We start from the raw sequence: 24,609 nt of genomic DNA on the forward strand, positions 1-24,609 counted from the left end.
AATTTGCAGCTGGGAGGGTCATCCAAGGCACAGAGAGAGAAGCTGCAGAAGATGTCTTGGCGTTCTCAGCTTTTAGCCCTACATGCCTAGCTCTGGTGGAGACAGAAATGACAGTCTGTCCTTCACAGTGGGGAGACTGAAGCTCTGAGATGTGGGTGGCTTGCCCAGGATCACATAGAAAGCCAGCTCTCATTCCTAACCTTCGCTCCGTGGCTGTGTCACATTCCAGGCCAGGGACCACATGGGTGGAATTCAGGCTCCATTTTTGGGAAACGGGGTTTGTTGCTTTTTCATTTACACAAAAAATGAAAAATAAATAACAGATGTTTGAACACATGTTGCAACTCTCCTTACTGGAACTTAAAAGTGCATTCTGACTGAGAAAATTAAATTAGAAAATCCACACAGCAAAAAAAGATGTTTTGAATGAAATACACTTTGTCTTTCCCTCTCTCACACACACACACACACGAACAATATCTCCTTGTTTCTTCTTCAGAGAGCAGCTGTGAAAGAAATTGGGGGAGGGAGATGAACATAACATCCCATCTTTGTGTTTCATACAGAGCAAAGCTTTTAGACCAGCCTTCCTGAACTGTAGGGGGCGGGGCATGCCTTAAAATTAAACATCAGTGACCTGAACAGGCTTATAAAATAAGCTTAGGAGAAGTCAGTCACCAAGACAGGGCATCTCAGAGTGGATGATTTTGCGTGCGGAAACTGCTTTCACCTCGATAAAAAAGGTATGTACTGTGGTTTTAATTCTCATTTCAGCTAAAAATAATAACTAAGATGATTGAGGGCCTTTGGCCAGTTGCTTTGCAGACTTGGTTTCATTTTTCCATAAACGACCTTACAAGGGGGATATTTTTAGTGCTGTTTTTCAAATGAGGAAACTGAAGTTCAGATATCCTAAGCAACAGGCCTAAAGTAAGACCACCAACACATGCCAGAGCTGAGGTGTCACCCTGAAAAGACTCACCTCAAAGTCCTCTGTCTGCATCAGGCAACCCCCTTGACACTATTATTAGACAATGAGGAATTATTCCTACACCAATACTGTACTAGATGAATTCTCAGGGGGTTATCCAGTGTGCATTGCAGTAAAACTGACCAAAAAGTGAGTTGGAATGTGCTGTGTGAATTGAAACTTCATTTAGTATTAATAGAATTAATTATGAAAATAATTAAATTAAATAGTATTAATATTAACAGAAAATGCAAAGCTTTTTATCTCCTGAAAAATTTTCTTCAGGCGATATGATTTCTTATTATATTCAATAGCAAAATGGTTTTTAAGACCCATATACTTGTGGAAGTGTATTTTATTTTGTCATGTGAAATCTAAAAGTCTCATCCCTAATATTCTGAAGCTCCTTGAGACCAGATACCAGGTCCACACTATCATGCGGGTGTGTAGACTCTTAGGAAACCTGGTCCAAGTTCTGGCTTCACAGCTTATCAGGAAGTAACCTCACTGAGCACATGGAGAATGTTAGTGCAGGACTCTTCCAGACTAGGTGTAGTAGAGACTCAGGTCCATGTAAAATACTGAAACCAGGGCTTCTCCCTGGAGAAGCTCAAGGAGTGTAAGTAGTAATACACAGAGTCAATTCTGGCCCAGGGTGGATGCACCATAACCTTAGCAGAATTCTTTTCTAATTATTTAATATTCAGTTAAGATAATATTTAAATTATATCTATTTTTTAAAGTATTCGAACTCTCTTCATTAGGACCATCTTCCCATTAGTGTTAGAAGAAGATGCAAAAGTAAGTCATACATATCCAAGTTCATAGATACAGGTTAATAATGTGATATACCCTCAGAAGTTGCTCAATAAGCATTGCATGAGTTAGAATGCAAGGGGCACTGGGTAAAATTGATGGATATTATCAACTCTTTCTCTCACAAGAAGTTTAATCATAGGACTAAAACTACTGTAATAAAGAGGCATCTTTGGAAGAGATGCAGGCGGGATAATTAGCTATGCTCTGAAATCCTGCAGAGCTAAAGAACACATTTCAGCTCACTACGGAACATTTTGTAACAAGATGTTTGTCAGGAGCTGACTTTGGGTCAAACTGTTACGTGGTGAAATGAGATTCATCAGGTATTAGAGGTAGGTGTTTACTGAAACCACTGAATGTGGTTACAGAAGGCAGCCAAGTTCAGGGCTGTGGCAGGATGGAGAGCTGGAGATGGGGCCTGAGCCCCGGCCTTCTGCCCCTCTGGGCCTTAGCTTCCCCATCGGTACACCTGAGGGGAGGGGTTGGATAAATGACCTCTAAGTTTCTGCCCAGTTTTGGGGCCGTGGAGAATGTGCATAAAGTGTGGCCATCCTTGAGCTTAGAACTCCTGGGCAGGACACTGAGCCTGGAGCCGACTAGGGGCCAAGAGTAGAACTTCAGTGGTTCTAACAACGGCTTGGAAAGGAATGCAAAGTTTTGTGGGTTTAGGCTGGATTTTGGCAAATCCATCATCCCCTAAAAGGTTAAAAGACGGATGTTGTTTACCTGGTGTCAGGGGCTGATGGGAAACAGAGCCTCGGAGACTAAGGAAAGTAGCCCCCCTCCCGCCCCACCCCCCTCACCGCAGACGTGCTCAAGGCAGGGACTCGGGACCGTCCCTCCTCCCCTCAACCTCACACCAACTTTTACTCGTTATGTAACTGTTCTTTTGAAAAACACGCAACAAAACCTCCAGAAGAAGAGCTATTGATTATTAAAGGTTATTTGGAGATTTAGAGATTCTTAAGAAAGTGGTTATAATTATCCCAGTTATGACACATTCTTTTAAAAACTCAAATCTGAGAACATCTTGCTTGCCTCAATTCAGGCCTCTTCATCACAGGGAGAAAGGCAAAGAGCTGGAAATAGCTCTCGTGCAGCTCCAGGCGAGGACTCACAAGGAAGAGAACAGACTGAGAGCAAGTCAGTGAAAGAAGCTGGGAGCAACCCAGGCTTCGACCCTTCCAGCAGCGCTGCAGCCCCCACCCCTGCCCACTGTGCACCCCCTCAATAGCAGCTTCCGCACCCAAGGGCTCTGGGCTCACATCAGCTACTGGCCCCTCTGCTTAAATGTATAGCATGTATGAAAAGTAGCCTCAACAGAATATTAAGGAAGAAAGGAGGGGAAGGAGGAAGGAAAGAAGGAAGGAAGAGAAATTCAGGAAATACAACAATTTGCTTCTGCATTTCATAATAGCATTTATTGAGCATTTGTGTCAGATACTGCTCTAAATGCTGTCTATATTTTCTCATTTAATTCCCTTGGAAGTTCACAAGGTTGGTATGATTATTATTCCCACTTAATGCCAAGGAAATTAAAGCATCCATTGGACACAGTTGTACTTAGTGTGTGAAGAGCCAGAATGCAAACCCAGTCAAGGTGATCCTGGAGTCCCCAAGGTTCCCAGGCCTACTCCTGGACTGATAGACAGCCAGCAAGTGGAGGGTAGCGTGGGGAGGTGGAGTCAGGGGAGGCATTTCTTTGATGAACCTCAAAGGGCACTAAATGCAGGTTTTGTTTTCGATTAGTTTTTTCTCTCATGGTTCACTTGAGGGCTTCACTCTCTCCCAATCCCCGCCACCTGCCCCCTCCAACCCACACACACATTGCTTCTGTTCATTCAACAAGTGCACACACACACACATACGCACACACACACACATTGCTCTGTTCATTCAACAAGTGCACACACACACATACACACACACACATTGCTTCTGTTCATTCAACAAGCATCTACTGTGCCTGGCACTGGGAAGTTCTGTGGGAGAGTCCAGGGAAAATTAAACATGACGCCCATCCTTGAAAAATATGTAATTAGCTGTGTGGGGTCAGCGGGGAAGCTGGCCGAATAAGTCCAACAAACTGTAATGCCAGGCAGATTGTGTTCTAATGGGGGCACAGAAGGTTCTATCTAGTGAGGCTTACAGAGGAGGAAGACCTCACAGCCACACCAATGACCGAGGTGGCCCTGGAGGATGAGGGGCTCAGAGGGGCTGAGTAGAAGGCTGCCCACACACAGACCGATGAGCCCAGACATGTTCCTCCAAGGACTCCGTGCCCTCAGAGGCTCCAAACACCTCCAGCTGCTTTGTTCTCCCCACTCCAGGTCCGTCTCCAGCCTCCCAGCCCAAAGATGGTGCCAGCGCTGCTGCTGCTGCTCCCTGCCCTGGCTGGCCTCTTCGGAGCAGCTGAGGGACAAGCTTTCCATCTCGGGAAATGCCCCAATCCTCCGGTGCAGGAGAATTTTGACGTGAATAAGGTGCAGTAAATGGATAAATCCCTGCTTGTTTTGCTGTCTCCTGTTTGAATAAGCATCCTACCAGGTTTGGTTTTATTTTCCTGCTCTAATGACCACAGCAAGCCTTGGGGTAGGTACTTATCCTCCAAAGAGTTCCCAAAAGCAGACTTTGAGACAAGAACTGGGGAGCAGAGAGGTTCTGGGAGATGATCCCAAGAAGCCTGAGTGGGGTGGTGTGGAAACAGAGAAGGCAGGCAAGCAGTAAGGGGTGAGCTCATGAGCAGGTTACTCTGTGAACAGGCTTCCCTTCTGCTGGGGGTCCTCTGAGGAAATGCACAGTATGTGCCTCAGATTGTCCCGTGGATAGATGCAAGCAGGCAGTGGGAGCTCCCATGACACTGGACAAGCCTCTCGCAGGGAAGGAGAGCCAGGGGCTTGAGGCGGAAGCTGGCGGTGTGTGTGGGAACTGCCTGGGCTGGAGGTGAGCCCAGAGGTGGGCTGAGAGGACGACGGGACACGGCATCAGCAGCAGGTGTTGCAGAGCTGTCACCCTCACTCTACAGATGAAGAGGCTGAGCGTCAGGGGGCTTGCCACCCGCTCAGGTCACGCAGCCAGTAATTGCAAAGTAGGATTCAAAACCAGCCTTCCCAGGAGGGCAGGATCCCATGGGTGCCTCAAATAGGGCCCAGGATAGGATAGCACTTCCCCCAGGGGCCTTCTTGTTACCTGAGCTAAAAAGATATCCATAAAATCAACTCCCCCATATATGGTAAGGATTGTCTCATCATCTTATTCATGTCTTTTGAACACAAAACTTTTCAATATTAATGAAGCCCAAATTATCTTTTCATTTTTTTGCTGTGCTTCTGGTGGCATATCTTAAAAAAAAAAAAAAAAAGTTGCCTAGCCTATGTTTATAAAGGCTTACTCCTATATTTTCTTCTAAGGGATTTATAGTTGTAGTTCTTACATGTAAGTCTTTGATTCATTTTAAGTTACATTTTGTACATCGGTGATATAGAAAGGAAACTTCTTTCTTTGGCATGAGGATATACAGCCGTTCCAGACTGTTTGTTCAGAAGACTACTCTTTTCCCACTGAATAGTCTTGATACAATTGTTGAGAATCAATTGACCAGATGTGTAAGAATTTATTTTTGGACTCACAATTCTATTCTATTGATTTATGTCTGTCCTTATTCTAGCGCTATATAGTCTTGATTACTGTAGCTTTGTAGTAAGTTTTGAAGTCAGAACATATAAGTCCTTCAACTTTGTTCTTGCGGCTATTCTGAGTCCTTTGTATTTCAACATAAATGTTAGGATCAGTTTGTCAATTTCTGCAAAGAAGCTAGTTGGAATTTTGATAGAGACTGTATTATTAAATCTATGGTCAGTGTGAAGAGTATTGCCATCTTAACAAGTTTAAGTCTTCCTATCCATGAACATAGGATGTCTTTCCATTTATTTAGGTCTTCTTTATTTCTGCAGTCTTTTGTAGTTTTCAGAGTGTGTTTTATGCTTCTTTGGTTAAATTATTTTCATAAGAATTTTATTTTTTTGATGATATTATAAGTGGAAATTTTCTAAATTAATTTGCAGATTTGTCATTGTAAGTATAGGAATATTTTTTATTTCTAGATATTAATTACTGTATCCTTTAACCTTGCTGAGTCCATTTGTTAGTTCTAATAGTTGTCTGTGTGTGTGTGTGTGTGTGTGTGTGTGTGTATTCCTTAGAATCTTCTATATACAAAACCCTGTCATCTGAAAATGGAGATAGGTTTACTTCTTCCTTTTCATAATTATTTCTAAACATTGCATTCTCCTTATATAGATAGAGAAATGAAGACCCTTCACAAAAATAGTATGTGATCATGAGGGAACATGACATGAAGAGCAGTCTTCCACCTCTGAGTTTCTTCCTTTCTGGAAAATTAAGCTTCCTTGTTTTAAATTGTTGATCATTAAAGTCAGCTTAACAGTAATGGAACTATTTTAAATGCACTGTATAAAATGGAGAATTTTTTGGAGGATGCCTATGAAACCAATTGACCTTTAGCTTATTTCTTTGATGCTTTAAATGCATGTTAAGTTCAGTGATTTTAATTGAAAGATGCCTTTTAACAAATGAGAGGAAAATTTCTGTCATAAATGTGGACATATATTTTAACAAAGAGCCTGATGACCGAAGCAATACTGCCACCTATTTGCAGTATGCTCTCACTTCAAATTCTGATTGCAACTCTTTAATTTTGCTTTGTTTTGCTGAGTAATACATTTTTAAATTTCTAAAATAATTTCAATTAATATTTTGACTAGGTAAATATATTCACCGGGTTCAAAATTCCAAAGGTGCAAAAGAAGATACAGTGAAAACTTTCGTTTCCACCCCTGTAACCTAGACTCATTTCTCCCCAGTGACAACCAGTAAAAACAGCTTATGGTGCATCTTTTGAGAGATAATGTGTATCTATATTAAAAAGCACATATATAATTGCAGTAGGAAGAATGTTGTCCATGTCCTATTCCCCAGAATCTGCAAATAATGTTTCTCCATATAGAAAAACCCACTCCAGTACTCTTGCCTGGAAAACCCCATGGACGGAGGAGCCTGGTGGGCTGCAGTCCATGGAGTCGCGAAGAGTCGGACACGACTGAGCGACTTCACTTTCGGTTTTCACTGTCATGCACTGGAGAAGGAAATGGCAACCCACTCCAGTGTTCTTACCTGGAGAATCCCAGGGACAGCGGAGCCTGGTGGGCTGCCGTCTATGGGGTCGCAGAGAGTCAGACACGACTGAAGTGACTTAGCAGCAGCAGCAACAGCAGCATATAGAAAAGGGGATTTTGAAGTTGTGATTAAAGTTATGGAGCTTGAGATGGTAAGAATATCCTAGATTATCAGGTGGGTCTAATCTAATCATTACAAGCAGAGAACATTTCCCAGCTGTGGTCAGCGAGGTGTGATGGTGGAAGAAGACTCAGAGAGATGCAGTGTGAGAAGGAGTTGACCTGTCTTTGCTGGCTCTGAGGATGGAGGAAGGGATTCACAAATCAAGAAATGCAAATGGCATCTCGGACTTGAAAAGCCTAAGAAGACGGATTCTCCTCTAGAGCCTCTGGAAAGGAATGTAGCCCTGTCGGCACTTTGATTTTAACCCAGGGATCTCCCTTGTCAGACTTCAGATGTACAAAACTATGAGACCATAAGTTTATGATGTTTTAAGCTTGTGGTAATTTGTTACATTAGCAATAGAAAAACCATATAACCTTTTCTCCCAGTTTTACATAAAAGGTAGCTTAATATATATACACTATTTTGCTCCTGGCTCTTTTTCCATTAAGTGTACCTTGGAGATAATTGCCTGTTGTGTTTTAAAAGAGGGTGTATAGCATTCCATTGTATGGATGTGTCATCATTTAGTTAATCCTACTAACGCTCACTTAAGCCACTTCCTGTCTCTTAATATTACAAAGAGAACTGCAATGAATGTATTTCCCTTTGAGAAGGGAAGTTGCATCCAAGCCAACTACTCACTAAAGCAAAATGGAAACGTCAAAGTGATAAACAAGGAGCTGAGGTGAGTGGTTGTGGTTAGGCATACATCATTTCTCATTTTCAGGAGGATACCTTTCCAGAAGTGAAATTGCTGGGCCAGAGTAAATGCAGCTTTAGTTTTGCTTGACATTACCAAGTTGCCCTCACGAAGGCTGTGGACTGAAGCAGTTTCTATGCTGGGGAATGTGTGGAAGTAGGGTGTGCCTGTTTCCCTTTTCCCTCACCCACACGGTTGCTCGTTTCCTTTAAAGCTGATTCTGCACTGAAGTTAGGGTGTGAGAGCAAGCCCCCAGGGGAAGAATGATATAGGTTTTCTAAATCCTAATCTCATGCCAAAAGCCTCTGTGACCAACTCCTCGTGTGGGGTCTTATGGGGAGAAGTCAATCAATTCTGGAGTCCCAGCTCCCCACAGTAAACATATCCAACTTTGCTCACAATTCAAAGATGCCTTGCAAAATCATAAAATATTTGAGATGACATCTTACATCATCTAAACCAATCCCTTCCTTTTATAGAGTTTAGAGTTTCACATAGGTTTTGACTGAAGAGAACACCAAAAGCATAGCTAAATAAGAGCACTTTAGGAATGGACGGTGGCATTCAACCAATGCCCACACATCCGATTCACTTATTCCCATTGGAATCAATATCTTGCTCAGTGGCTTCTGGGAACAATGCAGCCCATTTTGCCTGGCTTCCCCAAGAAAGGGCTCTGTTCTGAAAGACAACAATGGGGAAGAGTTTTCAGGTCCCCAGAGAGCCACAGGGTTTTCTCTGCCTGTTGTTGTCTCTGCAGTATCTTGGAAGATGGTATGAAATTGAGAAGATCCCAGTGAGCTTTGAGAAGGGAAGTTGCATCCAAGCCAACTACTCATTAAAGGAAAATGGAAATGTCAAAGTCATAAACAAGGAGCTGAGGTGAGTGGTTGTGGTTTCAAAAGCATTGTACGTCCGGGAGGCAGCCCTGCAGACTTGTCCTGGGATGACTGGTGCCCTTGCCTTCTAGTGTGAGAGGATGGAGACATTGCTGGGTCTTGGTTGCCTGCTCACAACAGGTCCTGAAAGGACAGCTTTTGGCAGGCAGGGTGGTAGGGACTACAAGTCACTCATTCATTTCCATGGCCACTTGCTGAGCATCTTATTGTGTCCCAGACCCTGTGAGAGACCCTGGGGACTTAATGGTAACACAAACTGCAAGATTTCCTGCTCTCACTCCAAAATAGACCTTCTGGAAGCAAAAGATAGCAGAGACTCTCTTGTCTGATCTCCAGTACTAAAAGAGAAGCCCTTTCTATATCATCTGCTGATTGACAGCATCTAGATTAGCTTGAATCCTTCCAGAAACTGGGAGCTCGTCAATGTCCATGACAGTTTATTCCATCTTCAGACAGTTTTAACTGTTAGAAAACTCCTTTTCTTGTTGAGCAAGAATGAAATGCATACATAGTCACATTCTAGGTTTTGTAGACAGGAGAGCCTACAGATATACTTTTCTATCACTGAGGGCTTCTTCACTGATCCCCAAATTCATAGTTTAAAAGCAATATAAACTTAAAAACAAACTCAGTAAGAACTGCTACTCACCCACCATCAACAAACATGAAAGTAACAATAAACAATGGTAACTAATATTAATTAAGCATTTTTATGTGCAAGGCATGGTTCTGTATGCATATATATGTGTGTGTACAAGTGCATGTATTTATGTATATGTAAATGAGCATAGCTATTCATTTAATCCCCATAGCAACCTGAGGTAGGTACTATTATTAAATCCATTCTTATGGATGAGGAAACAGATATACAGAGACGTAAAGTAATTTGCCCAAAAGTCACACAGCTTGTAAGTGACAAAGCTGAGATTCAAGAGATTCAAAACCCAGGAGAAAGGACTACCCTGGTGGCCCAGTGGTTAAGACTCTATACTTCCAATGCAGGGGGTGAGGGTTTGAACCCTGGTCAGGGAACTAAGATGCCACATGGAGTGGCCAAAAAATAAAAATTAAAAAATAAATTAAAAAGTTTTAAAGTAAAGTGAAACCAGGGAGAAGTGAAATGGAGAATAAACCAGAAGACAATAAAAGAAGCTGGACATGAAGGGTTGCCATTCCTGTTTCCTAAGTTGTCTAATAACTGTGTTCAACTCCAAGAAAACAAGTGCCAGTCAGACTGGAAGTCACACAGGCTCAGAAAGGCTTCCTGTGGCCATCCTATTACCCATTAAGCTTCCCGTGAGCCACAACACAGTGGCTGATTCTCTGACCCCACATAAACCAAAACAATACTGGAAGAGTCTTGAATAAAGAAAAGTCAGACTTGTTTCAGAGCTCCTGATATCACTGAGGCCCAAAGAGGGGGAAAACTTTGCAGATCTTCAGACTTCATGTTTTGCATGATTTTTAGTAATCTAGTCAGTCTTTATGTTTTCCTTTGGACCCTTGTCATTTTTAAAGAAGTGAATATTCTTTTTGTGTCAGGTTGATTCATTTGCTTGTAAAATTTCCCTTTTTCCTCCGTCATGCTTTGGAGTCCAGGAGCAATAAACAGCCTTGCAGGCCACTACATATACTCTGAAAAACAGGGTTGAAGTGCCAGGGTCTCACATATCATCCAGTCCTTGGCCATTGCAATTATTGATCCTTATTACCCCAAAACTGTCTTCCTCTGCTCAGTCCAGAGACAGTAATAAAGCAAAGGGGAGGGAATGGACCCAGGACCCAGCCTACCTTCAAGAATCTCCTACCCAGAAATCGCACTGTTGGCCACCATGATTGTTGGTGTCACAAATCTTACCTTTCATTGATTTTTGGCTTTTAACGAGTTCAGATTCTTTTGTTTCTATTTTTTACTCATTGCAGAGCTGATGGGACTGTGAATCAAATTGAAGGTGAAGCCACCCAGGAGAACATCACAGAGCCTGCCAAGTTGGGAGTTAAGTTTTTCTGGTGTAAGTATACACTTCTCTCAGGAGGCGTCAGGGACAGGAGCTCGACAAACTGAAGGCTAGAGCCCTGGGTCGGAGCAGTCCTGTCACTTCTGAGTGTCACCTATACTGATTCAACGCATAATTACCTGTGGACCACCTCCTTCCTGCCATTTGCCGGGCTAGGCCCTGGAGATGCAAAGATGAGCAGGACAGAGCTGGCCAATGTCCCTGGGAAGCTTACATGTCAGTGTGGATACTGACAAGCACCCAGGTGATTTATTATAAAACTACAGGAAGTATGTCAATGGAGGAAGCACAGATTGAAGCCCATTGGGCATGAGCATCAGGAGGCTCAAGCCAGTCTTCTTTCCCAGAGGGAACTAATAACTGAAAAATCAGTAGTGGAAAAACGGCTAACATGTGAGAAAGTTTAAAAGCAAGAGCTGGTAAGAGTGACGATAAGTTGGAGTCCTGGCTCTGTTTGCCACTTTCTAGACAAATTTTTTGGGTTTCATTTGGTTCCTCTTTCAGTTGGATAATGGGTTTTCCCTGGTGTTGGGAGGTGGAGTTATTGAATAATATCCTCTGAACTTAAAAGGAACTTTGAGACTGGAAAAGAAAGCAGGCAACTATAAAGAATGATTATGTTTATTATGGGTAACTTACATCCAGGCAGAATCATGTAGACGACCATCAGAGGCATTCCCAGCTGCACTGCGTTCTGCCAAAAGGGGGACAGGGACACTTAATGGGGCCACAGCTAAAAATAGAATCTGACTACAAAAGGAAGCATGTCCACACTGACAGAAACTGAGGGATTTGCCTCCCCCTACCCTCACCCCAGGGTCTCATGACCGTTAGCCACCTGTGTCAGCAAAAGACATTCTTCCAGTTTTCATATCAGATAAAGACTGTAAGGAACTTATTTGGCTTGGGTGCTTTCCTTGTGAGGAAGCTAAAGGTCAGCAGGGCAAAAAAGGGGAGGGCTAGGGCTGCAGGCCTAAGATGGAGCTGACAAAACGGAGCCAGCGCCATTGAGCCACACACTTGGCTTGGCTGTGCAGGTCAAGTTCACAAAGGAAATTTCTGGATTCAAATGGAGAAAGTAAACCTCCATCTCTCTTCTTGAAGACCCTTTTAATACTGAACTTTCGGCACTACTCAGATGTCAATCAGTGCCTCTCTATGGGCCCTTTGTGAGGAAGAATTTGTTACCCGTTACCACCTTATTTGGGCTTTCCCCAGTGGCTCGGTGGTGAAAAACTCGCCTGCTAATGCAGATGAAGGAGATGTGGGTTCGACCCTTGGCTTTGGAAGATCCTCTGGAGCAGGAAATGGCAATTCACTCCGGTATTCTTGCCTGGGAAATCACATGGAGAGAGGAGCCTGGCGGGCTACAGTCCACAGGGTCACAAAGAGTCAGGCATGACCGAGTGACTAAACAACAGCCATCACCTGATTTACCATATTCTTAAGAATATTGGGGTTTTCAAAGTTCACACAAGAAGGAAAACAAGCAAACCAACATTAGCCCCTGCTTCCTCCTGTAGGTGGATTATAGAGGAAGCTGGATGGTACAAACCTGGAAAGCCTGGGGCCCCTGGCCTTACATTCTTAATTCCACTTACTGAGTAATGGCTCCATAGGCACTTGTGCCCAGGGCACCTGTCAGTCCAGGGGATCCAGCCAAACCTCCAGATATTACAGGCTTCCAGGTACCACCCAGCAGTCAGGGAATGGGGGTCCAGAGTGATGGCTCTGAACTCCGGCTGCACATTGCAATTACTGGGAAGCTTTCAAAAGTACCATCAAGCTCCAGTTCAGCCTTTGGGAGTTGGCGTGGGGAGAGATGGGCCTGGTGTTTTTCAGAGGTCCCATATGATTCCCACATGAAGCCAGAATTAAGACCCACTGATGTAGAAGAACTAGAATCCCAGAGCCTGGCTTCCAGGACCCTGGAGATGAAGGTTTCTCTTGCCCTGGTCCCTCCTAATACTGCCTTCCTCTGGTTCTCAGTCATGCCGTCAGCTCCATACTGGGTCCTGGCCACCGACTATGAAAACTACGCCCTCGTGTACTCCTGTACCACAATCATCTGGCTTTTTCACATGGATCATGTTTGGATCTTGGGAAGAAACCCTTATCTCCCTCCAGAAACAGTGACCTATCTCAAAGATATCCTGACCTCTAATAACATTGAAGTTGAGAAAATGACGATCACAGATCAGGTGAACTGTCCCGAGTCCATGTAACCAGGCTCTAAAGGGAGCTGCATTCACTCCATGTTCCTTCTCTTGCTTTGCTTTCCCCTATACCAACCCTCATATAGACAAACCAAACCACCAGAGCAAACTATTACACCTACCAGAAGGGAAACGTGGCAGCAGAAGCTAATGGAGAAGAACCCAAGGCAAGTTGGCCCAAACATTTAGCCATGCACCATTCTGTTACCTTGCGTGTCTGATAATAAACTTGCTGCTGACCTGCTGTGCTCACAGTAGATTCTAAACTGGACTAATTATTGTGGGGTTTTAATTAGAAGCTTATGTTTGGAAATCCTTAAGCAGTGATGTTGAAAAAAAAAATGAAGCCCTGAACAGTTTAAAGGTAACAATCCTGTTTCTAGAAAGAGAAAGCTGATGGCAAAGTGACCTGAATCCAGGTGCCCCCATCCTGCAATAGGCAGTCCTTAGTGGGGGGAATCCTATGGAATTTTTGAGTCTCTGACAGGCAGTTTCCTGGAAACATTTGCTCTCAGGAGGTCTTCAGAACCACGTGAAGAATGGGACCATCTTGAGTCTGTGCAATGAAGAGAATCTGTGAGGGAGAAGCTATGGGAATTTTTAAAGAAAATAATTTTTTTGTCTTTTATTCAACTGATACTTACTGGGACTCAAGAGCATTCCAGGCATTGAGAAATAGAATCCGTTTCCTCCCACAGAAGCTCACAGACTAGCGAGGGAGACTGACAAGTAGAGATATGGATTTTAATCCAAGCTGAGGGGTGCAAAGGCAGAGGCGTATGGAGGGAGCCGGGGAAGCTCTGAGAAGATCTCAACCCCTGCCAGACACAGGCATTTACGAGGTGGTACAGTCACACATTGGGGCATTCCAGCTTCAAGGAGTCAGGAAGCACCTGGAGCTTGCTGCTGATTCTTTTTTTTTTTTTTTTTACATTTTAACTCTTAAAATCAAAACAGCCTCAAAATGATCACCCTGCGATTATTCTTATCTCGCACAATATTTGTAATCCATTAATGTTTGGGAAATGAATAGAAAATGAAGCCATTTGATTAGATTTTTGCGTTTTCAGCACAAATATAAAATATTCATTTCCTGGAGCGTTTGAGACTCTTCACTGCTTTATATTAAAAGTTATAAAAATTCCAAGAAACTTAATATGTATCATTTTCATTTCACTAAATAAATATGACCTCAAAACGTAGCTTGCAATTCAAAATTCCTAAAGACTGAAACTCACTAGATAAAGAGATGGGAAGGAAGCTGTAGGTATTAAAGAAGAGCCTCTTCCCACATCTCAGCCTTCTGCTGCTTCCTATGCCTTATGTCACTGCCCACCCCAGTGGAGGGCGCCTGGCTTGTCTTTTATAGTTCTTCCCAGAGTGTTGAGCTGATTGTCTAGCTCTTACCTCATAGTACAAGACAAGTTATGATTGTGTTAATAGCTCTTGCTGCTGCTACTGCTGGTGCTAAGTCGCTTCAGTCGAGTCCGACTCTGTGCGACCCCATAGACGGCAGCCCACCAGGCTCCCCCATCCCTGGGATTCTCCAGGCAAGAACACTGGAGTGGGTTGCCATTTCCTTCTCCAACGCATAAAAGTGAAAAGTGAAAGTGAAGCTGCTCTTAACAGCTGTTTAATAGCATCTAAAACAACAAACGTGACTACATTTTGCTTCTTTTACAGTGTCTTGCCCAAACATAGGCTCACAATTCTTGTGTGAATCAATTACTAAGTCAATAGATGGATGGACTTGAGGTGTTTGGGAAAGAATAAGGAAACTAAGAAGCAAGTATCAGGGGTCATTGAATCTGAGAAAATGGGAGGAATTCAGAGGGTAGCATGGAGGCAGCATGGGGTAAAACAACAAAAATTTCAGAAGAGAAAGCAAGAGCAGGGGGAATTAAACAGCAAAATAGAGGCAGTAGCAAAACCCCGCGTGCCCATAAATAAATGACCCCCATGATGCTAAAGCTGAAGCTCCAGTACTTTGGCCACCTCATGTGAAGAGTTGACTCATTGGAAAAGACTCTGATGCTGGGAGGGATTGAGGGCAGGAGGAGAAGGGGACAACAGAGGATGAGATGGCTGGATGGCATCACTGACTTGATGGATGTGAATCTGAGTGAACTCTGGGAGTTAGTGATGGACAGGGAGGCCTGGCATGCTGCGATTCATGGGGTCGAAAAGAGTTGGACACGACTGAGTGACTTAAATGAAATGATGTACCCATCATCAGTGCCAATATTTCACCAATCTTGCTTCAGCTATCTTCATCAACATTTCACCAATCTTGCTTCAGCTATTACCCATCCACCTCTGGTATTTTTTCAAATAGTGTTTTGAAGCAAATACTAAATAGCACATCCTATTATTTTTCCTGTTAACTACTTAAGTATAAATCTCTAGCAAGTACAGGCACTTTTTAAACCAAAAAAAAGAAAAGAAAAGCAAGGTTATATCTTACATCCTGAAAGTACTCAGAGAATGTAATTTAATTTATGTAATATAAAGATTATTTTATATTTTCCATATGAAAGGAAAGATATATGTACAGAGGTGTTCATCATACTTTTACTTGTACCAGCCCCCAAACTAAAAGGAGCTAAAGTAAAATGAAAACTAACAGCAGAGGAGTGAAGGGAAGATCCCCTGGAGGAGGGCGAGGCAACCCACTCCAGTATTCTTGCCTGGAGAATCCCATGGACAGAGAAGCCTGGTGGGCTCAGTCCATAGGGTCGCAAAGAGTCAGACACGACTAAAGCAACTTAGCATGCATGTAGAGGAGTGAGATAATAAATTATGGAACAGCCACTTGAAGTAATGTGGTATACTCCGTAAATTTGTAGTTATGAAGATAAAGGTCACATGAGAGCTGGTGCCTCCCTGCCACACTCACTACTGATGGGGGTAGGGAGGATGAGGAGGGGTGGGGAGGAAGATTAGGGGTCCCTGCATGTGGCCTTGCTGCCTGCAGAGAGAGAGTCTGGAACATGTGCTGTGCTGACCCAGCCACATTCAATAGGACTAAGGTGTGTCTACCTGAGCTAATGACTGCCAATCCGCAAGCTAAACAGAAACTTCTGATGGCCTACCTGGATGGAAAAGATAAATTAGGCCAATCTAATCAGAATTTGACTTTAAGAGATCTAGAGAAAGGATAATTGAAAACTCTGTAAGTAATAACTGTAAGGTCGTATAGTTTGGGGTGGCCATTTTTGTCGATCCACAACTGAAGTTATGAGAGTGCAGAGGAGAAATGCAAAGATAAGCTCATACCCCACCTAAGGCCTCTGACAGCAGCTTCGTAGCTGATGGCTGTGTCCCAGCTCTAATTCCTGTGGGGCTTAGCTATCTTAGGTTCCTGTCCTTGGATTTCTTTAAGATTAGGCTCACACATACACCTACCTACACACACACACACACACACACACAACTTTTTTTTTCTTTTGAGCTAATTTAACTTGACTGAGTAAAGTTCTTTGCAACCTAAAATAGCCCTAAGACAAAAGTGTTCACTTTTTGAGTGAAAAAAGGCAGCAGTATTGTACTTGAGTTGTACTTGTAGTTACATAAAATGATGGCATGCAATCAAAGACTGAAGGTGAACAAAGAAATGAAGGCAATTAATGTCTTAGAATAGTGTAATTACAGAGTGATTTGCTTTCCTTTTTTATTTTTGCTGCTGGTATTTGTCGTGTAGGCCTTAAAACTTTAGACCCCAAAACTTTCTTCTAGTTCAGCCAGACCCTCTGGCAAGTTGAGTTCCAAATGTCAAAGAAATAGAACTTTAGAAAATGTTTGTTTTCACAGTTGTCTAATTGTTGTATTATTTTATTGAAAAGTTCCCCCCAACACAATCACTTTCATATTAATAATTATGAGAAACTATTAACATTTTGAATATTTGTTAAATATGGTTAATTTTTATGCTAAAATCAAATATAAGATGAAAATAGGTTCATCAAATGTAGGTTTTCCAGCAGAATAAGACAATCTGAACTACGCTGTTGGGAGAGCTGGCAGTGTAATGGAAAGCATGTTGGGACCTTGGATGAGATCCAGGGCTCTAGTCCTGGCTTCAGAGGACTTAGCCAGCATCCCTCTCCCCTCCAGGCCTGTCTCTTCACCTATGTGTCATTATAAGAACTGAACTACAAGATGCACCTCTAAGGACTCTTCTAGGTCAAACATTTATAGTTCTGTACATTATAGTTTTGTTCAGTTCAGTTCAGTTCAGTCGCTCAGTCGTGTTGGACTGTTTGCAATCCCATGAACTGTAGCACGCCAGCCTCCCTGTCCATCACCAACTCCTGGAGTTCACCCAAACTCATGTGCATCGAGTCGGTGGTGCCATCCAGCCATCTCATCCTCTGTCGTCCCCTTCTCCTCCTGCCCTCAATCCCTCCCAGCATCAGGGTCTTTTCCAATGAGTCAGCTCTTCGCATCAGGTGGCCAAAGTACTGGAGTTTCAGCTTCAGCATCAGTCCTTCCAATGAACACCCAGGACTGGTCTCCTTTAGGATGGGCTGGTTGGCTCTCCTTGCAGTCCAAGGGACTCTCAAGAGTCTTCTCCAACACCACAGTTCAAAAGCATCAATTCTTCGATGCTCAGCTTTCTTTATAGTCCAACTCTCACATCCATACATGACCACTGGAAAAACCATAGCCTTGACTAGATGGACCTTTGTTGACAAAGTAATGTCTCTGCTTTTTAATCTGCTGTCTAGGTTGGTCATAACTTTCCTTCCAAGGAGTAAGCGTCTTTTAATTTCATGGCTGCAGTCACCATCTGCAGTGATTTTGGAGCTCCAAAAAATAAAGTCAGCCACTGTTTTCAACTGTTTCCCTGTCTATTTGCCATGAAGTGATGGGACCAGATGCCATGATCTTTCTTAGTTTTCTGAATGTTGAGCTTTAAGCCAACTTTTTCATTCTCCACGTTCACTTTCATCAAGAGGCTCTGTAGTTCCGCTTTACTTTCTGCCATAAGGGTGGTGTCATCTGCATATCTGAGGTTATTGATATTTCTCCCAGCAATCTTGATTCCAGCTTGTGCTTCCTCCAGCCCAGGGTTTCTCATGATGTACTCTGCATAGAAGTTAAATAAGCAGGGTGACAATATACAGCCTTGACGTACTCTTTTCCTATTTGGAACCAATCTGTTGTTTCATGTCCAGCTCTAACTGTTAATAAAGTAAATTTTTCTAAGAAGGGAGGAATACCTGTAGCTTTATAGAGAAAAGACATCATAAATTTAAAAGACCAATTCTTTGAATTGTTTTGTCTCCTCCCCCTTACCAATGTACACACACACATACAAGCGCACACTTTGATTTTCAATCAGTACATGTATATTTTTTCCTACTCTACAGTATTTGGATGAATATTTTACTTCCATAACATGTTACTTTCTGTAAATGCATTGGGAGTATTATATTTAATTCTCCTGAGTTTTCCTAGGCTGCTAATTCCAATGTAAAAATGCCAACCTTAACTCTTCAGCCTCTTCAGAGACCCAGAGGAGCAATAGTTTATTGAATTATAAAGTGACTCTTCCATAACAAAATTTCGAAGAGGGCTTGGGACAAGCACTGTCAGGAGCTGAAGTTGGATAAGCACAGTCAAGTATTCTGACCTTTATCCCAGTCCCTTCACTCAAGCGTGCTGAAGCCCTAATGATGCCTCTGGACGCCGCAGAGGGGTAGGTACTCACTTCTGTTTATTTCAGTGCCCCTTTGATTTTTTTTTTTTCCCAGAGGGAGGGTATTGTTGCTTTACAATGTTGTGTTAGTTTCTGCTGTACAGCAAAGTGAATCATCTATTTGTATACATATATCCTTTCCCTCTTGGTCCTCCCACGCCCCATCCCACCCATTTAGTCATCACAGAGCATGAACCTGAGCTCCCTGCACTATATAATAGGTTCCTTGATTAACACACCCTCCTGGCCTAGCTCCATCCCCCTGGTGGTCCCTCAATTCAAGCTTTCCTGTCTCTCCTCCCTTTGTTACTTCTCAGGCACCCAGTCTACTGGCTCTCAACTAATGCAGGCCAGTTTCCTGAGAGAATACATACTTTCCTTAGGAAGACATCCCGGAATGGGGAGAGTGTGGGCTAAAGAGGGAAAATTTTACAAAAATTTCCCCAAGCAAATCAAAATTGCTTCATGCCTCAGTAGAGAACTCTTTCTTTGTTAGAACTATTTGCCTCTCCCCTTGTCTCCCATCCCAATCCTTTTCATGCATATCCTTTCCCTTACTAAAATCTGCTGCTGTCAAAATTCTTATTTAACCACCAGGTGTACATCAGTACTTTTGCAGAGCAGTTTGACAATATCTAGCAAAGTTGAGAATGACACAAACTTCGACCTAGTGATTCTATTCTCTGGTAAATATCCTAGAAATATTCCTGTATATGAGCACAAACGTTCATTGTGTCCCTGCCTGAAGGACTGAGAAACCAGGCACAACCTAAATGTCCATCAGCAGAATTGATCTTAAAATTGTGATACACACACACACATACACACACACATGCACACATAAAAGGAATACTATCTAACAGTTAAAGTGAACTATAGCTACATGTGTCAACATACATAATTTGTAAAATATGTGTTTACATATATATATAATTTAAAAGATGCAGAGAGAGGCAGAGGATAAAAGCAAATGGCAATAAGCAGAAGGATATGGTATGATACCGCATATAAAATGGCTTATTATTTCAGATTACAAGCATATGCAATAAAAGCATAAGGAAATTCAGAGAGTATTAAACACCAAATTCAAGGTTACTTCCAGAGGGTAGAGAGAGGAGGGTTGCAATTGGATTGCAACACAGGCAGCTACCATTGCCTTGGAACTGTATTATTTTCCTGTTGCTGCTGTAACAAATTACTGCAAACCTGATGGTTGAAAACAACAGAACTTTATTCTCTCCCAGTTCTGAAAGCCAGAAGTTCAAAATGTGAAGGTGTGGGCAGTGCCATGCTCCCTTTGCAGGCTCTAGAGGTAAATCTGTTCCTCACCTCTTCCCTCATCTGGTGGCTGCCAGCATTTCCGTGGTTTGTGGCCACATCACTCCAATTTTCAGATCTCTTTCTGATGCATCTTCACAAGACCTCCTTGTGCAGACAAGTGTGTGTATGTGAACATCCCTGTGTCTCCCTCTTATGAGACTCTTGTCGTGACATTTACGGCCCATCTGGATAATCCATGATAATCCCCCCTGCAATCTCAAGACCCTTAACTTGAGCACACATGCAAAGATCCATTTTTCCAAATTTAACATTTACAGGTTTCAGGGGTTAGGACCTGGTATCTTTGGGAGGGGTACATTTTCAGCTACCACATAATGTTTTATTTCCTGAGCTGAATGGGGGGGGGGGGAGATAGCACATATAGGCCCATGGCTGTCTCCCATGAGATACTGTTACCTGCGCATGTGCCTTACATCAGACACTGACCGTGACCATGAACCTCTCGAGGAAGGAGAGGTCTCCGGGAGACTGAAGAGCAGTTGCAGTGGGAGTAACTCAGTGGGAAGCTTAGGAAACCAGGAGTCGTGTTCTAAGAGCAGGGGGTATGCACTTGCCATTTCGCAGGTCAGTTCTGGCTCAGGTAAGATTCAGGGCATGGCACCCATAAACTGACTCCTCTTGTTTTTAGAATTTTTGTGAGTCTCTTTTAAGGTGTCAAATTAAAATGTTTAGAGAGTGAAACATTTTACTTCTCCAAAAGACTTTCAAGTCTTCCCTGAAGAAAATTTAGTCTTAAAGGACTTGAAGAATAAAAAATAAACAAATCTCCCTCCAAAAAAACCTTTCAAAAACTGAGTGGATTGGATGCTAACTTCTAGCAGTAGACTTTCAGGCATTGAGGACAGGTCAGGGGAGAAAAACTCCAGTCATAATACATAGGCAGTCACCAGCCGTACCTACCTTTAATCCATGCCTTCTGTCTCCAGCCCTTCCCAGGTCAAAAGAGTTACCAGTGCTCTGTGAGTCTGCTCTGCCCCCAGGAGGTGACAAATGGGCTCAGAACCTCCCCGACCAGGATGGGCAGTACATGGGAAAGCAAGTGGTCACTCCTTTGTCAGCACAGTTTGGCTGTGACTAAGCACATGTTCATTCTTTGTCTGCAGCCTGGGCAGAGCAGGACTGGTGAGGTCAGGGCCTGCACAGAGTCAGAGGACTGCCTGCGTCCACCCTCCCCAAATGAGGGATTGGTTGGTGATGATCAAGACCAACCCTACTGTAGGATGCTATGGAAATCTGACATCTCTGCATTCTGCCTAAAGGCACTGTCAACAAAATGTTCTGTGCATGGGAAACAGACTACATGGGTCATTTTTGCACCTATGAGTTATTAATGTGAATAACCTCTCTACTTTGCCACCCATAGAAGCTGAGATTGTTGGCATGTCTTTTGACGTTCATTTCTCAGCTCAGATGGCATCACAACAGCCATATACCTAAAGGTGATTGCCTTAGTTACCATCCATCCCATACGTTTTAAAAAATTTCTTTCTTACCACTTTTCACAATCAGCAATTATCTTGTTTACTTATTTGCTTAAGTATTTATTCTCTATTTGTCCCACTAAAAAGTGCTTTTTCTGGACTTCCCTGGCAATCCAGAGATTAAGACTCCACACTTCCAATAGAGGGGGTGTGGGTTCAATCCCTGGCTAGGGATATGTGGTCTCACATGCAGCCTGGTTCAGTCCCTGAATCAGGAAGATCCCCTGCAGGAAGGCATGGCAACCCACTCCAGTATTCTTACCTGAAGAATCCCATGGACAGAGGAGCCTGGCGGGCTGTTACAGTCCATAGGGTCACAAAGAGACATGACTGGAGTGACTTGGCATACACACACATGGTGCAGCCAAAAAAAAGAATGTAGGCTTTCTGAAGACAGGAACCTTGCTTTTTGGTATGTTCTTGTATCTTCAGAATTTAGGATGATGCCTGACACAGAATAGACATTCAAAGTAAATTTTTGTTGAATGAATGAGGGAATGAGCAAATGAATAAATGCCCTAGGGCCCAAAAAGAACTAGTCATGGAAAATGAAAGTAGAATCCAAATAAATATAAATATCCTATATTCATGTGCTTTGACATATTCAGCTAAGATTGCCTCCAATTTGCTGTTTCTGCCACATTTCTACAATTTACCACTGGAATATCATCCCCCTCATATGCATATTCATTCTCCAGGTAGAGAAACTGATGCCCAGCAAAGTGAAAGGGCTTGAACAAAACTACGTGGCTAGTTACAGTGATGACTTGAATTTGAGCACTCATTTCTACCACAGAAGAAAGTTACAGGATAATTTTTTTTTGACTTTTTCTGTTCCTTTTGCCACAAACAACAACAAAACACCTGCTGTGAGAAAAATATTTGGGACAAAGTCAGTGTTACATTTGAGAAGACAATAACTTCTCTATATGGGGCTGTTATAACAGCCCCATATGGAGAATAACTACTATGGTGGGACTTTTGGCTAAGATTGGTGATCCTCTATGTTATTAGAGACGAGAGTAGGATGTCCTGCTTCCCAGGGCTACCAGACACATGAGATGTCAACAACAAGGAAGTTTTGGACTCAGACTCTGGTTATTTTTAGCATTAGGAATATGGTTTCATATGGCCAAGGGGCAACTCTACCAGGAAGCAAGGAACCTACTGACTTCATGAGGCCTTCCCAGCATCTAGAGCCATCTGGACAAAGACAGGGCAGGAAGCATGAAGAACAGAAGGTTTTAACACCCCCTCTTCCCATGAGCATCTGAGGCCTCCTCCTGCTCTGAGGGACAAAAGCTGATTTCATGTGCTTAATGCGTTGATTGGGAAACCATAATTTCTTACTAAATGTGAGTACTTTGTCTGTGTTCAGCTCTCCCTTTGCGCATTATAGAAGGGTTTCCCTGACGGCTCAACAGTAAAGAATCCGCCTGCAATGTGGGACACATGGGTTCAATCCCTGGGTCAGGAAGAGCCCGTAGAGAAGGAAGTAGCAGTGTTTCCACTCCAGCGTTCCTGCGTGGTAAATCCCACATACAAAGGAGCTTGGCAGGCTACCTGGGGTCGCCAGAGTCTGACAGGACTTAGTGAGTAAACAACTGCAACAACATTATAGAAAGTATGCCTTGCTCATTCATTCTCTCCTTCTTACTATTTACTCTGACAATGTCATTCCTTCGGAAACTTGTTTTGAATTACAATAGGAAAGTATGATTGCCACTGAAAGGAGAAGGAGTTTTTTCCTTTCAAACAAATAAAAGCCCTGAGGTACCATATCTTGTAATTAAGTTTACTGCCAACCTACAGCAAAAGAGTCACCCACAGTAAACGGAGACTTTGAACACTAGTGTTTCACAGAATAGCCTAACTTAGAGAATCTTTCTTAGCTCTCAAACAAACCTTACTATTTATTGATATGGTTTATTAATAATGTCTAGTATTGTACCAACCACTTACACCACTGTCTTAAAAAAGACAACGCCCTTTAAAGTCACCAAGAAAAGCCAGCAGGTGGCTACCTGAGAGAAAATGTTCAATACAGAATGATGGTACTGTAAATGTTAAACGCAAACTGAAAAAAAAAAATTACAAAGCAATTTAAAATTAAGAAAAATTGTTATTTCAGCATGATAAAAGTTAACTATTCAGGGAGTAAAGAAACCTTGCGAAAACAGAATCCAAAGAACATTCCAGAAAACATGATTTTAGGCCACCAAATTCAATATGGTAAAGAAACAATGTGATAGTTTTCAGCCCGAAAAGACTGGCAACTCCTGCAATGTGTTCAGTTCTCTGCTCAGGGGACTGGTTTGACTCATTATTAAAATTATGCCTAAGAATGCCAACAGCTCACATATTAGCTTTGACAGGAAGGCAGCTTTTCTTGTTCTTGGAATTACTGACTCCAAAGACAAATCCGATGTGTCAACACTAAATAATCTCCTCCACCCCCAGCCATTGGTTGGCCTTTCCCACTAGACGATGAGGGCCTTAACGCACGGATGCAGTCGTTCAGTTTTGTTTCCCTCACTTCTAGTAGAGAGGCGTGGAGTTAACACATGGACAGGTGTGAAGCTTGCCTCAAAAGTCAAATTCCCATTAAATGATACAAGTGAACTTACAAAACAGAAAGAGACTCAGACTTATGGTTGCTTCGAGGAAGGGAGAGTTAGGGAGTTTGGGGCCATCATGCATGCACTGCTATATTTTAAATGGATAACCAACAAGGACCTACTGTATAGCACATAGAGCTCTGCTCAGTGTTATCTGGCAGCCTGGATAGGAGGGGGATTTGCGGGAGAATGCATACATGTACATGTATGGCTGAGTCCCTTCACTGTTCTCCTGAAAGTATCATAACATTGTTCATTAGCTATACCCCAATACAAAATAGAAGTTCAAAGTGTGGGGAAAAAGTCAATTCCCTTTATTTTTAAATTTTATTTGTTCTATTCTTTATACCTATCTTTTTGGCATTTAAAGGACTTTTTAAACTATTTTGACCAAAAGCACCTCAGACTTTAGCTTATAATAGATTTGCAGCATTTATGAAGGATGATATTGTTAGTTCCCTTGGGGCTGTTATTTTTCTTTTATT

General features: G+C 42.7%; 1 protein-coding gene across 1 annotated transcript; it reads left to right on the forward strand.

Annotated features, from left to right (window-relative positions):
* The first annotated feature begins 355 nt into the window (after positions 1–355).
* On the forward strand, positions 356–13,249 carry APOD (apolipoprotein D). Its single transcript, XM_069557132.1, has 5 exons — positions 356–743; positions 4,120–4,272; positions 8,611–8,732; positions 10,673–10,761; positions 12,757–13,249. Exons 1-5 carry the CDS (start codon positions 702–704, stop codon positions 12,990–12,992), a joined length of 642 nt encoding a protein of 213 aa, XP_069413233.1. The 5' UTR covers positions 356–701; the 3' UTR covers positions 12,993–13,249.
* Positions 13,250–24,609: the final 11,360 nt, after the last annotated feature.

Source organism: Ovis canadensis, chromosome 1 (assembly GCF_042477335.2).
Source record: "Ovis canadensis isolate MfBH-ARS-UI-01 breed Bighorn chromosome 1, ARS-UI_OviCan_v2, whole genome shotgun sequence".
NCBI classification, from domain to species: Eukaryota; Metazoa; Chordata; class Mammalia; order Artiodactyla; family Bovidae; genus Ovis; species Ovis canadensis.